General features: G+C 37.3%; 1 protein-coding gene across 1 annotated transcript in view; it reads left to right on the forward strand.

Moving 5' to 3' along the window:
• Nucleotides 1-15844, forward strand: part of Cdk14 (cyclin dependent kinase 14) — a 554426-nt gene that overhangs the window by 340603 nt on the left and 197979 nt on the right. The window contains exon 10 of the mRNA XM_077796699.1: nt 15177-15270. Within this exon, the coding sequence (XP_077652825.1) occupies nt 15177-15270 (94 nt within the window). The remainder of the gene's footprint in view (nt 1-15176; nt 15271-15844) is intronic.

Raw genomic sequence — 15844 nt, forward strand, 5'->3', positions numbered from 1 at the left:
ATGTCATTAGAGAGTGGCTCCCAAAGCGCTGAATTTAGTGATGGCTTTGGAATGTTGAAATGAGGCAGTTAAATTTTTATTGTGGCTGTGTATTTTATATCTCACTGTGGCTTATTAATGTATGGATTTGTTTATGAGAGAAAAAGTGAATTTATGTTATCATTCAGCATATTATATTTGGCTACTATGTAGTGACAAATTAGTTGAATGATAATATATAAAAGGAGGCAATGTACATAGTTCTCACAACTGAAATTTTTTTAAATTAAATCCTCCCCTCCTCCACTTTTAAAATCAAGGTTGACAAAGTAACTGACTACCCAGAAACTGGTTTTGGAGTGGTTTTTAAAGAGCCAAAGACAGTGACTAAGATTCATTACACTATTATAACCTTTGATGTACTCAGCTGTCTCACTTTTTTGTGAGAATAACGAGAGATGGTCACATATGAAAGTTTTTTGTTTTTTGTTTTAGGAAAAATGAAAGTCTGTGTGTGTGTGTGTGTGTGTGTGTGTGTGTGTGTGTGTGTTTCAATTTAGAAATATATAAAACAGTGCCCAAAGTTTAGAGAACATTGGATGTATGCTAGTCTCTTTAATGTTTAAGTTATTTAATTTTTTGAACGTGCAACTAACTGTGCTCTTCATGTAAAGAGAAGGCAATGCAGAAAATCACTGAAAACCCAAGTTAAGTTCTCTCTGACCCTTCTTGTCTTCATTGCTACCTTAATTGACAAAATCCCATCAATTCCCATATCTTCAGTTTGCAAATCACAAAACTGTGACAATAAAACCCTATTCTAGGTATAGCCAGCAACTAACAACTGCCAGGACATACAATAGCAGGGACAGTGATCTCCTACCTCAGCCATGCCTGTCTTTAGTTCCCAGGGGCTGCTAGGTACTTTAAACTCTTAACAAGAGTGTGCACTTCAGATGTCTTAAATAATTGTTTATGTTGATGTTCATTGATACACTGTTTTAGACATTGTCTACTGAATAGGTATCAGGGTAGATGAGGGCTTAACTTTCTTCACCAACCATTCCCACTCCATCTTCTTCTCGTTCTCCCTATATACAATCTGTATCATATATTACTTATAGTCAAGTCAAGTAGTATTCATGATTATGTACTCTTCCCTGTATAGTCTTTTGCTTTTCTTGGACTTAATAATCGCCTGTGATTTTTTGTTAAATTGTCTTTGTTCCTATTGCTAGTTATTTACAGTTGTAAAATATTTGTCAGTTATGAGAAAAATATTTTCCTACTGTTCAAACACACCAAAAAATCTATCATACCTATTTAATTTCTTGACATCTCCTCCCTTAGCCTTTTTTTTTCTTGACATTTTCATCTCTCAACCCTCTGATTTCTTGCCTTAGCACAGTTAGAATATCTGTCATCTCAGAAGGCCGCTTTCTTCCCCTGGCCCTCCCATGGTGGGAGAATCCCTTTCTAAGCTCTTTTGTGCCATCCTGTTTCCTGGATAGATGATTCTGACAGACTACATCCCCAGTAGCCTTGGCTACTGGGTTCCAGTTGGATTAAGGCAAAAAGCAGGTAGGAGGAAAAGGAGACTGGATGTTCTTCCCTGATTCTTCTTTGCTTTAAAAATGCCACATATCTGGAAATAGCTGACTACAACTTCTGTGGAAAAGTCCCTCTTCCATGGCTCTAGCCATCGCTGGCCTCTCAAAACACGGAAGCTTTAGTTCTAGGGGGAGTAGAACTTGTTAGTTGTAAACCTTCCTACTATTGCAGCCCCTGAGTATTTCAGTGTGTTTGATGGGTTTCCTGATACATCTCTCCCAATAGTCACTTCTGGGATGGAGTCCTTTGCCTTCTGGAATTCTGCTGGTTATAGATTTCTTATACCCTGGGTTACGTGTCTTCTTCCTTTAGTTTCCCAAGAAGGGTTGCATTGGGGAGATGGCCTGCTTAGTTTTCCCAAAATGTCTTTATTCTACACACAAGACTGATAAAAGTTTGGGTAAGTGTATAATTAATGATAATGCATAGTAAATATGAATGTTAGTCCAATTTTTCCTCAGAGTTTTCAGTGTACTAATTCATTTCTTCAGAGCTTTATCATATTGCTGTGGGGAAGTCTGATTCTCTTCTGAGTCTCACCCACTTGTGGCCCCCTCACACTTTCCCTCTGGTGAGTGTTGTGCTCTTCTCTGTCCTCAGTGTTCCGAGACTTCATGATGCTGTGCCTTGGTAGGTAGGGTCTTTTTGTGTTGGTGCTGGGTATTTTCCTTTCAATATGAAGACTTAGGTGTTTCAGAATGTAGAAAATTTTATACTTTCCAGAAGTTCCTATATTAATCCTCTGGGGTTTTCTTTTTAAATTTTATCTCTTATTTTATAACTTATCTTCCCAACCTTGCACCTCAAAAAAGTGTGTGTGTGTGTGTGTGTGTGTGTGTGTGTGTGTGGTGTGTGTGTACACATGTGCACAGGATTGAGCCTGTTTCCTTTCCTTTTTCTCTGGTTTAGATTGATAGCTTTCTTCAAATATAGCAATGGATGAGGTGCTTGGGTGTCCATTTATGTTTTTAAATGATGCATCCCAAGTCTCTAAGCCAGTTCACTGGTCAGTTCATTGTATACTCTTCATGGAAAGATCTGGACTTCTCAGTGGGAGGTCTTCAGATGGCAATGTTGAAGGCCTGCTCATTGTTCTTCCTGAGGTGCTGATTCCTGGCAGCTGACAACCTCAAATGATGGTGGAAGAGGGAGGTTGATGGTCACACACACCACTTGACGTATTTTTCACTTGGTGCCCTCTTTTCACCTCAGTACATAAGCCTTTTCTCTGCTGCAATTTTTATCTTCAGTTTAAGGCCTTGCAGGTTTAGTTTCATATGCCCTGCTAGTGTGCATAGGGAGTAAGGTGGGATGTGGTTAGAGGGGATCTATTGGTTGATTGCTCTTTGTATAAACATTCAGTTCTCTACCCGTTTCCAGCTTAGACTCATCTTCACAGTTTTTACAGTCTGTGTGCTTAGCCTTTCTGAGTTGCTTTGTTAAATACTGACTACCTCTGAAAGTTGCAGCTGTATGTGGGGATTCATCTGCATCTTCTGAAAACAGGTTCTCTCTCATACACTTGTGCCTCCTCACAAATTTCTTTTACCCTTGTTTAAAATTTTGTTCCTTAACTGACACTTCAGTGTCTTTGGAGGAAAAAAAGAGGAGTATATGAATATTTTACTGTATGTCCTGATCTGTTGTCAATTTAATATTCATGGCTTCAGATATTACCAGTTGGCTATGAGAGTCCTTGCTCTGTGGATTTGAATTCCTGGTTACAATGGGTTGGTGCCAATCAAACAGTATATAGATCGAAACCTTATGGCTGGCAGCTTGTTAGTAGTGTGGTGATAGAAGTTTATAATCCTGGGCTGGGGTTATGGCTCAGTGGTAGAGTGCTCTCCTAGCATGTATGAGGCACTGTAATGGGTTCAATCCAGCACCATTACATAAAAATAAATAATAAGAATAAAGCTATTGTGTCCATTTATAGCCAAAAATATTAAAATAAAAAGTTTTTTATCCTTATCATATAACTGTTAGTGAAATCAGAACTTTAATAGAAAGCAAAGTTGAAAAGAAGGTCATGTGCTAACTGATGAGCTAGTGATGAAAGGGAATAAAATATGAAGCCATAGTTCTTAAAATGATAAAAAATTTTCCATGGATTTAAAAAATGGGTTGTGGAAAGTAGTCCTTTGGATCCATAGTTATAATATATAAATCCAATATATGCTTGCTATTCAAACAAGGAAAAATAATTTGAAACTGTTTCAGTAAGTGTTTCAGCCAATTGAGAATTTCTAATCCAGTCCAGGTGAAGAGATAGACTGCTTATATGTACAGGAATGACATGGTTGAATGGAAATGGAATTGGACAGAAAGTAGAAAGTAGGAGCCTCTGTAAACATCACAGGACAATAGGGAGTAAAGAGACTAGATGGACCACTTCATGCTGCCCATTGAAGGATGAAAGTGGAGCTTCTGTGTGACATTTGTGAATTAATTGCTGAGGACACTGAATTGTCTGGGGCATAATTTAGGTAAGAATAATTTTTTATTTCTAGGTATTATGCTGAAAGAATAAATATACCTTAGAGGTACTAAATGCTATCTTGATTTTAGATGCTATATTATGTAAACGCATAGGTAATTGTGTTTTTTTGTGTTTTTCAATTTACTCTTTAAATGTAGTATCCTCAAACCCCTATTGGTAAAGATGCCATTAAACAAAAGGAAAAGAGCCCATCAGTGGCCCCAAATCAGCTTCCTAATTTCATTTAAAAAATACACAAAACATACTCACGGAATGTGTCAGGCACTGATTAATTATTAATGACTGAATCTGAGGAGGTTTATGTTTTCCTGTTCACATGCAAGGAGTTCATCCTTTGCTCTGGCATTTCACGTTTCTCTGTGTTTCTTTTGAGACAATAGATGCCATGAGTGAGATGTTTATCTAATTGCATTTTCTGTAGAGTTTAGCAAGGCTTTTATCATTCATTCTGCTGGATAATTCAAATGTTTCCTCTTTTATTGCTAGTTTTTACCATATTTGCTTTTAAAAATTTAATATATTCATAGTGTAATGGAAACTCAACAGATTAAAAAACTTTATTATAGCTACTATGTAAACTTCAATCTGTTTGTCATGTTTAATCCTAGCTTGTTTAACTTAGAAAATGTTTTGGAACTCTGTGAAAACAATTTATAATTTCTTTTACTGTTGTTTTATGGCCATTTTACACCCTCCAAGTGTGAAGGTACTAGGTTATGTTTCCAACACTGGCTGGTTGGTGGTGGCACAGGAGCAAAAGAAAATACAATAAAGTAAAATAAAAACACCTCTAGAATCCCAGGGTAGCTCCCTGCCTTACAAAGATCTCATGTTTACAATATGAGTCTCTCCATTCATTCATTCATTCAACAAATCTTTATGGAATGTCAAGAGTGAAAAGCACTAAGTCCCTGCTCTCAAGCAGTAACCCCTAACACTAATCCACTGCACAACTCCAGGGGGTGCCTTTCATTACAGTCTATGTTCAGCCTCAGTGTGCACAGACACAATCCAGAGCAAGTCTATGACAATATGCTATGAAGTTCACAGCTTTCACCAAAAAATGGACCATGAGGATTCACAATGGAAAGATTTTTGCCTTCAGATCTCCAATATGCTAAGATTGACTGTCAAATATTTTACTATAGAGTATTAGGCAATCTGTCATCTGTCTTAGTAGCACTCATTTCAACACTGTTTTCCATAGTCCTTCAGGATTCATCTATGCCATCTGATGACTGGAACTAAACTGATGAATTTAACATACTTGAAGTTCAGAGTTCTCTTTGTAGAAGTATGACTTACATGAAGATTTTAGCAGTGATTTCTCTTCATGATATGCCAGATACAGTTTCTCAGAAAAGATGGCTGGAATTTGTCATTTGCTTTGATCTTTGAGATAATTACCTGCGAACAGTTTTCTTCCTAATTCCCTATACAGTTATACAAGGATTAATACATTTTCCAAGAAAAGACTTAAAATACAACCTCCTTATTCTGCAACAGCTGTCATATAAACAGAAATTAAAGATGTGCAAGGCTTAATAATTTGTTTCTTCTTGTTCTGATTTATGTTCATTCCTTAGAGATGTGCCATCATCAGAAGTGTTTTAAGTGACTTTATCATAACTTCTCTTCTTTCATTGTCCTGCAAGACAAAAAAAAATAGTATTCCTTTGCTCTTCAAAGCAGTATTTGCATTTTCCATTTTTTTTCCTTATGGTAGTCCTCAGTGAGGGCATCTTTTCATTTTTTAATTAATTATGAGTAGTATCTGGGCGTTACCAGTCTGAGTATTCCCAGCTATTTATATAACCTGGGGTTATTATGTTAAGAATCTATCTATAGAACTTCATTATCCATAATTATCTGTTTGAAATTTTTCAACATTTTTAAATATCAACATCCATCTTATTTTCAGGACGCTTACAATAGTGGTAAACTTCAATTTTCTAGCATGATTTTATTGTGTGCTTTACTCAAACCTTTAATTTTGAATTCTTGATTTCATTCTCTCTTTGTCCTTGCTAGCCTTTCTATGCCTGGAGAGAAAACAAAGTTGTCATCTTAATATCCTCTTTTCTTTATTCTGACCTGGCTGACCTAAGAAAGACAAATTGTTCTAATTGAGGTGGCAGCAGAGCATAAGGAAGGGATCACCGGCCTAGGAGTCAAGGACGTACAGTTTCTGGTTCTAGGACAGAAGTGAAGACATGTAAGCACGTGTCACCACTTCCTAACATGTAAAAACCAAAGCACTGTTTGAGTCATTCTCTAAGGCCCTGTGTCTCTGTAGTTTGGCATTAAAGTAAATCATACCGCTGAACCAGAGGTTTCCATGGAGACCACTGGGTCCTCAGGGAGTGTCTTATATATGGAATTAGAATTGAGATATGGTAAAATTAATGACTTGGCTTTTTAGTGTTTAATTTCATATGATAATATCAGGTCTCAATCAATTAGCTTTCTCTACTGTTGTCTCGTGCATGTACTCCCCACGCTAGTTCATGAAATCCATTCATTCACTCATTTTAAAGGTATTCATTGAACATTTTGTACCAGGCACTGTCAAGTCCTGTGGCTACAAAGATGAAAACATCAAGGTCAGAGGGAGAAACAGGGTGGTGAGTGATGACACAACTATGCAGAGGGTATGGTGGTGGCTCTGGGTGAAGGTAAGGATACTTCTCCTTGGAGATGGTTAAAGAGAAATGGGGTGCCAAAGGAGGCTCCACCAGTGGGTTACCCAGCCTGACTTGAGAAAGACAGTGCTAGAGTTGAAGGAGCACGTGGTTCTTACCATGGATGAGGGTATCACTAAGAGGGAAAAGAGGTGATGTTTGTGGATAGAGATGTAAGGTTTGGAAAGCAACTAGAGAGGGGGGGGAAGGAAAAGAGGGGAAAGTAGCTGGAGATCAAAATGGAGGAATATTTCAGAAGGCTTAGGATGTGACAACTTGACTGAATATGTATAGTAAAGGAAAGGCAGGATTTCAGATGGTTCCTGGGTTTCTGGCTTAGATAATAGGACCAGAAAGCAAAATACAGCTTTGCCATTTGATTAAAACAGACAACTAATAAAGTACACATCCACAGTACTTAAAATGTATGCGCAAAAATTGGGCCTCTTGGTCTTCCTTGTTAGTCTCACTGCAGTTGTAGACTCTGGTGAGGGGACTCCAGTCACCTGCCTGGGGCCAAGTCAGCAGCAGGATCCCCTGGGACTCACCTTTTCTGAACTACCTTAGCCTGCTCTACTTTCTACTTTACTTTTAATTTTTATGCTGATATGCTAATTTGTAAATATACCTTCTTGGACAAATAAATTTGTTTAATACTTTGAAAAATAATTCTCAGTTTCCCCTTAGGTAAAAAGTACATTGTTTTACAGCAAATGTCTTCTAAAGAGGGGCTTTTACTCACAACCTAGGGTTTTGTTTTCATGCCTTGAGAACTAAATACTCCACAGAAGTATTTGACTAAGATATATTGTGCCTATCGGTGCCTAATGAAGCACTAACCACAGTAAATGATGAGTGACAGTTTAATCAATTTAGTTCCTTCAGTAGTCACCAAGGGCATGGTGCAATGCAATTTTTAATCTTCTACTTTTCAAATACTGTGAAAGCCAGAATGAAAAGATCTCATCTGTTATATATAATAAACTTTGATATAGATTATAGCAAAAAAAAAGTTGTTTTTTTTTTAATTTTTGTTCTTTTAGAAGTTGATTTCCTAGGGAACAAAACTCTTTGGTCAGTTTTACAAATATGTACCTTCTTTGAGAGAAAAGTGAGATAAATATGTGACTATCTAGATAGTTTTCATTGCTTAATGGTATATTGCAACGAACTATGGCTAAATAAAATTACCTACTAGGCTTTCTAAGTTGTTATTGCATTCCTTTGCACTAAATGCAGATTCTCAGTCTAATTTATTTTACTGATCTGCTGTTTCTTTGTTGTTCCTTTGGTTAGAGCCTGAATACATGTTCAGAGAATTAATCTGAGTTATCAAATTCCTTTCAAAACAAAATTACCCAGATTCCATTAGATTCCTGCTCATCAATGTCTGATTTTGAGAAAGCAGCACTAATATCACTTGGAAGCTTATTGGAAACGCAGAATCTCAGGCTTCAATCCATATCTAGTAAATCAGAATCCAGATTCCAGCAAGATCCTCACGTGACTAGCATGCACAATAAGCAGGGAGAAGCACTGCTTCAAGTGCTTTCTTTGGATGGACTTTGAGGAATTTCTTGTGCTGCCCTCATGTTGAAAGGGAGAATGGCGAAAGAATCACTTATGCTGAGTTATGGTTCTGTTCATCTGCTTGCCTCCTGTCTGAAGCAGCTTGACAATGTCTTTATCTACAGCCCTCTCTCCAAATGTTTTGACAAGGCAGATGCTTCTTAATGTCTCTAAGTAATTCTCTGAACTTGAGTGGAGGCCTCCCACAGCTTACAGTTAGGAGGTCTGCACTAGAAGGGGCAGGCATCCCCTGCTGTGAGAGCAGAGGGTGGGTGAGTTGCTCTTCCCTCTGCACACAGGGAATACTCAGGCTATGCTGTGTGCGTCCCTCCTGGGCTTCATAGGTAGATACTGCCTCTTAGGAGTGAAACAGTCACTGTTTGCTCAGAGCCCTTTGTCCTAAGGAATATTAAACATTTGCTGAAAAATAGGTGAAATTAAAAACAAAAATCTATGTAGGGTTTGTGATTTTAATTGTACCATATTTAAGAATATTAAAGTCTTTCTATAATGATTACTGAGATTGAACCAAACGTTTCATCTGAGAATTAATGAAGAGCACTTTTTTTTTTGGCAAAGACCAAGATTAGATTTACATTAATTAGAGAAATAATATCTAGGCCCTATTTTACACATCTTTATGTGGGATAATCATTTATTGGGTTATTTACTGTCTTGTGTATAACAATACCATCTTTGTGAAAAATCGACTAGTACATTACACTTAAAATATTATGTACTAAAGGCAGATATTCTGAGTATCAATTTCATTAATTCCTATTTTATTTGAAAGACATAAAGTAATTCTGCAACATAAAATCTCAACAGATCCTTAACAAACAGATATTCCAGACTGGTGACTTTAGTGACCTGAGACTGTTAGTGTTGCCATATTACCATAATCCCTTTCACTCATTTAGACTACATCTTTAAGAGTAAAAGACCAAGTCCTCATTGGAAGATGATGGTGGCTAATCTATTTACAAGTCAGTAAATAAATTACAGTCGTGGAAAGTATAATGGGGAAAGTGGAGTCAGGGGAGCTAATCCACTCTGAGAGATCAAGAAGACTTCCAGAGATGCAACTTTGAACTTACCTGTTCCTAACTCTGATGGAGAAAAGTTCTTATTTCTTCCCTGTGAATTACCCCCCACACACACCTCTCTCTCTCCATTCCATACAAAACACCCTCTCTTTTGCCTCAGATATAATAATTGATAATTTTTTTCATCTTGAATTTCTTTGCCACAGAGTGTGTATATCAATTTTCAAATACCTTCATATTAAATCTTTTAAGTTCGCCGCACAATTCTTTACGGTTGAACCTCAACTGACATTTTGTGTTCTGAGCTGGCAGTTTTAGATTGCTCATGTTACTTACAAGAAAAAGATCATCAAAATATACGCTAGGGCTGGGGTTGTGGCTCAGTGGTAGAGCGCTTGCCTAGCATGTGTGAGGTACTGAGTTCGATTCTCACCATCACATATAAAGAAAGAAAATAAAGGTCCATCAACAACTAGAAAATGTGTTTTAAAAAACACACACTGTTTTGTTGTTGTTTGTTTGTTTTCTACACATTTAGGGGAAAATAGAAATACTATAGCTTTTCTATTTACAGTGACAAATTCTTTATATAGTCCCTGTCCAGAAAATGCTGTCCTTCATTTTTCCTTCCTGTTTAAAATAAATTTTCAATTTTAGAATAGTGTTAGATTTATAGAAGTGTTGCAAAGATATTAGAAATAAAACTAACCATGTTACACTATGTTTAACATCTTATATAACTATAGTACATTTGTCACAACAAGGATACATTACTGATAACTGGCTTTTTAAATTTTTATTTTTTTACCTTGTTTTCAGTCTGGGGATTGAACCCAGGGGCTCTCTACCACTGTGCTACATCCGTAACCCTTTTTACTTTACTTTGAGACAGAGTCTTGCTAACTTGCCTGCCTCCCAAATCCTGGATTACAGGTGTGTGCCACCATACCTGGCCTTACTTTTTTATATTTTGCCTCAGCCTTGGAGTGGCTAGGATTACAGATATGTGCCACCACACCCAGCTTCTGGATGAATTAGTTTTGATTTGGCTTATTTTTCTGCTTTAGGGTCCCATCCAGGCTACTACTGTACATTTAGTTGTCATGGGTCCTTAGCCCCCTCTGTGTGGTGATAGTTTCTCAGACTTCCCTTATTTTTTATGATGTTGACATTTTATAGAGTACTGGTCAGGTATTTTGTATTTTATAAAGTGTCCCTCAGTTTGAATTTGTCTAATGTGTAGAGGGAGAAGATGGAGGAGATGAAGTGACACTCATCACATCATACCAAGGGTACATAATATCAACATGACTTAGCACTGATAATGTTAACTTTCTTCACATGGTTCAGGTAATGTTGGACAGTTTTCTCCATCGTAAAGTTGCCGCCCACCTCCTAGTCCCCATCTCCATACTGTACTCTTTGCAAATGACTCACTATGCTCAGCTAACATGGTCAGGTAGGAGGGATAGTGGCATTGCTTTTTATTCATGCATTTGACAAACACTTTTGAGCCCTTACTAGGTGCCTAACACTGAGCTGTGTCCTGGAGATAAGATAATGATCTCATCCTTGTCCCTGAGTTTATGAATCTTCCTGTTAGAGGAAATACCCCCTAAGATAAACAAAGACAATTTAACATTTCTTAACTGTTATAGAGAGAACAAACTAGGATGAGGTAGGTGAGATGTAAGGGCTGGGCAACAAGGTAGAACCAACCTTACATATATGGTGGCTAGTAAAGACATTTTTAATTTGAGCTGCCCTTGAATAACAAAAGCAATTATCCACTCCCAGAGTAGGCAGAGGGAACAACAATTGTGTGGAGACCCCGAAGGGGGAAAGAGTGCAGCATGTTTAAGGAACAGACAGGAACAGTGTGGCTGGAGCAAAGGAAATCTCATAAATAGAGATGTGACAGTAATTTGCAAAGTAAGGCCAGCAACACAGCACGTGGGGCCTTCACTGACCCTGCTATGGTTTGCATATGTTTCCCCAAAGGTTAATATGTGAGAAGCTTGGTCATTAGAAGAGTGGTGACATTGAGAGGTGATGGGAACTTGAAGAGGCCGGGCTCCTTGGGAGGTCCTTGGGTCAATGAATGTATACCCTTGGAAGGGATTGAGTTCTTTCTTGTGGACCCTGTTTAATTGTTGCAAGGAGGTTGTTATAAAGATCTGGCCTGACCCATCCTCTCTGGCTTCCTGTTTTGAGATGTGATTTCTTGATCCCACATACTTCCACCATTTACAACTACCTTGAGGTGATATAGTTATGGTGGGGGCCCTCACCAGAACCTTTCCCTGTTTGGAGTTTCCACTTCCCAACCTGTGAGCTAACTTATCCTCTTTCCTTTATGAAGTTAGTTTGCCTCAGATATATTACAAGATTGTTGTGAATTCATTGAAGACTATTCGACTAAAATTTTAAAACAAAAAATATCAGAATGGTTTGTCAGTTAATAATAAATTTTTTTTAATTTTTTCCAAATTTTAAATTGTCATATATTTTAGTTGTGATTTCCTTTGATTGATTTTTCTCATTCTAAATTTGCTTTGACATCCAATTTTTGTTCATAATTTTGCTTTGTTTTTCATTACAAAATTCCCAAATTATATGACATTCAGGCCCAAAAGAGTATCTGTTTCTGCCTATACTCACAAAGAATTATCAGTTTTTAACTGCTTATTCAGTTATCTGGTATCTATCTATCTTTTAACTGCTTAGTCAGTTATAACTGATAACTGAATAAGCAGTTTTTCTTAGAATCTCATTTTGAATTGCAATGAAAAAAATCATTCATACACTTATGATATATGTTAAATTTGAAAATTTTGAGTTCAAAAGAATTGAAAGATGTTGCATGTATGGGGGTTTTATTTGTTACTGTTAACTAATCCTAAAAAAAAAGGAGTTTGAATATACTGAACTCTATGATATTTTAACTATAAGATTTTGTTATTAGTTCTTATTCTTGAAAAAATTTGACTAGTGAATGATAATTACATAGATATTCAAATTCCAAAAAGAAGTCACAAATTAGACATTTCCTAATACAAGATTATTTATCATAAGTATTGTACTTAAGTGGATGAATTCATTCCCAGTAAGCCACTCAGTGAAGTCAGAAAGGAAGCACAGGGCTAATGGATGGTAGTAAAGGGAGGAGAAGGAAAGCAGGCAGTGGTCCCATCATATTAAATTGAAAGACTTTTATTGTCATTTGGTAATTAGGCATTTCCAGTAATAAAGATTCTGCTCTATTAGGAGGCTAATTTGCTTTTAAAATTCACTTATTTTATTTGTATAATTTTTTGTATGTTATGTAAAATTAATTTTTGTTGTTGTTGTTTTTGCTTTTGGGGACTGGGAATAGAACCCAGGGATGCTTAACCATTGAGCCACATCCCCAGCCCTTTTTATGGTTTTTTTTTTTTTTTTTTTTTTTTTTGAGACAGGGTCTCCCAAAGGTGCTTAGGACCTTTCTAAGTTGCTGAGGCTAGTTTTGAACTCATGATCCTCCTGCCTCAAGTCTCCTAAGCAGCAGGGATTACAAGTGTGCACCCCCCCACACACACCATTACGTGTAATTCTTTCAGCTTTCTTAATATACTCTCACACATCTTTGAAAATGATATCATAGGAAGAATCCATTAGAAATGGACGTCCAGGTCCCTTAGCTAGCCAAGCAGATAGGCACCCATAAAGAAACAGTTATCATTCCATTTCTGCTAAATAGGATTGCATCATAATTGATTTTCCAATCATTCCAAGTATCCTGCTTTGGAGAGGATATAAACTAATAATAAGTAGCGGTAAAAGGAGTTCTGTTGGCAGTCTAACAGTGTGGTAGTTACCATGAGAGGGTGCCTGTGTACACAGTGGGGTGGCTGTGGCATCTGCTGAGGGGTCTTTACACTCAGAGTTGTAACTTGTGGTAGCAAAGATAAGGGCCAAAAGGAGGACAACAGAAAGCATACTGTGAACATAAAGGTAGTGCAGTTTTATGTAAATGTAAATAAGAAGGCAATAAAAATGTAGGGCACTATTAGAAAAGAATTCTTGGTTAAAAAAAAAAAAACTTTGGAAAACCACCATGCTGAATTTTAAATATACTTCCTTAGACATCTGCAACTGTAATATTTATAGACATGTCATTGCATTTTATTTTGCTAATAAAGTAATTCTCTCTATACCTATGCTATCTCTCAAATCTAAAATGAAAACAAATTGTGTTAAAACCATCTCTTCAGAACAATGGTTTGAAATTAATACTCTATTACTTAAATAATTTTTATGACATGAAGTCGGACTTGTTTAATTTTAGTCATTTTGGCACTGTGTATATTTAAATAAAAATTAGGTGTATAATAGGAAAGGCATTTCTGTAAAAGTATTACTTCAATTCAAAACATTTTATATACAGCTTGTATACAGTTTATATACAACTGTGATAACAACTGGAGAAGCTGTAGAGAAATAGTTCATTGGTCCTTTACCCCATGGGATTCTGAAATAAGTTAATGATGCAAGGGTTGGCTTGCCCTAGGTTGACTATGAGTATAACAATTAATAAAAAATTCATGAATTTTTTAGGAGTAATTGCAAGAAACATAAACCCATTTAAGATAAAGCCTTTAAAAAATATGGAGAACTGCTATGATGCAGAGAGATGTAGAAAAAACATTGGGTTATCTGAACATCTAGTCCTCCAGAAGGCAGAATCCAGATCAGTTTAGTGGACTTCGCGTGCAGGAATATATGGGTATTTGTGCTAGTTCTCTGACATTAATGTGATTATTCCATCAACATATGCTAGTTTCTTGCCATCCCGCTACAAATGACTTGTTCTTCAAAATTCCAGCGAAACTGGCTCTCTGCCCAACCTATAGATTGGTTATTCCTTTTGGCTTAAGTGCAGGCTGCTGTGCCCTGGGAGGCTGGTTCCTCTCATATGCTGGACTGCCTTGCTAGAGAGGAACTGTGAGCATGGCAGGTCAAGGAAGGAGAGAAGGCTGAGTGTGGTTGATGGTTAATATATTGAGTAAGGGCTTATCCAATACGTTCACAAGGAGGGCCATTTTGTCTACTGGAAGGTTCATGGAAGACTTCGTGGAGGAGATGGCAAAGCTGAGTCTGATTTACATGTCAAGATTAAATAGATGAAGAAGGAGGGTGTTCCAGGTAGTGAAGCAAATTGAGCTAAGTCCTTTCGGTTTATGCTTGGCACTAGGTCAGTCTGGCTCAGCAATCTTCAGTGAGTTGCCCTAAACCATCCAAGCAGCTCATTTCAGTACCTGGGAGGAATCTCTCAGGTTTGTGGTCAGAGCATTTGTGTTTTTCAAAAGTTCCCCAGGTGATGCTGAGGTGAAAAGGACTCAGAACCACTGGACAGCCATAGCCTGCAGGACATTAGGGGTTTATGAACTACTGCTGGGAAAGGATATTAGAACAAGACTGTGCAAACTTATGCATGTCAGCCCAGGACTTTCTCAACTGAATCCTCTAAGTGAGAAGAAGCCACGGAGGCCGCTATGTTACGGGTTTCCACTGTTTGTGGTGCCAGTGTAGTTGTATCTGCTTAGAATCCTCTTGGGGCTTTAGACAGAGGTGGAGAAGGAGAGTCCTGGTCTGGGTACCTGCACAGCTCTTAATGCCTGTTCACAGTATTATTTACTCATTGCTTCCCCTGTGGGGAGTAGATACTCTAAACTCAGATTTAGTTTTCTAAGCAGAATATGTTGAAGCTTTTATAAAACAATTCTTTCTTCTTTCTTCTTTCTTCAGGGGAGTCGGCTGCATCTTTGTTGAGATGATCCAAGGAGTTGCTGCTTTTCCAGGAATGAAAGACATTCAGGATCAACTTGAACGTATATTTCTGGTAAATTCTTTACAGAATGCTTCTGAGAAAAACTAGTTTCTAATTAATCACTTAGTGACAGATTCTAGAGTGATCCGTGGAAAATGTTTTTTAACAAATTAATCTGTTGTCACATTTAGTTCTAACATATTTTTGGATCTTTGAAAAAGCAGGAAATTTGTTAAACTTGTGTTTTAAAGCTATTGTAAATGAATAATTTGCAAATATAGAAAGTAAGATATAAGAGGCAATACAGAGTAACGGGTTAAAAATGGGCACTCGGAACAATTTCAAGTGATTTATATAGAAGCCCAGCTTAACCCCTGCCACCCTTCATCTCTTGACTGTATGACTTTGGTAACTGTCTTTTATAACACAGAACATGGAAAATGGTGGATGTAGGGAGGGTAGGAACCATGGAGACCCCATGCATACAGTACCTTGGCCAGGTCCTTGGGACTGGCATCATCAGTGATAAGTCATGGTAGCATGTAGCCTTGAGATGATGTGTTGAGAATGGTGCTTTACTTCTTGGTCTTCCTCTCTAAAACTGTATCCCCAGTCTATTTATGAAAAAAACATCACATGAAACCAA

Source organism: Urocitellus parryii, chromosome 3, assembly GCF_045843805.1.
Source record: "Urocitellus parryii isolate mUroPar1 chromosome 3, mUroPar1.hap1, whole genome shotgun sequence".
NCBI lineage: Eukaryota > Metazoa > Chordata > Mammalia > Rodentia > Sciuridae > Urocitellus > Urocitellus parryii.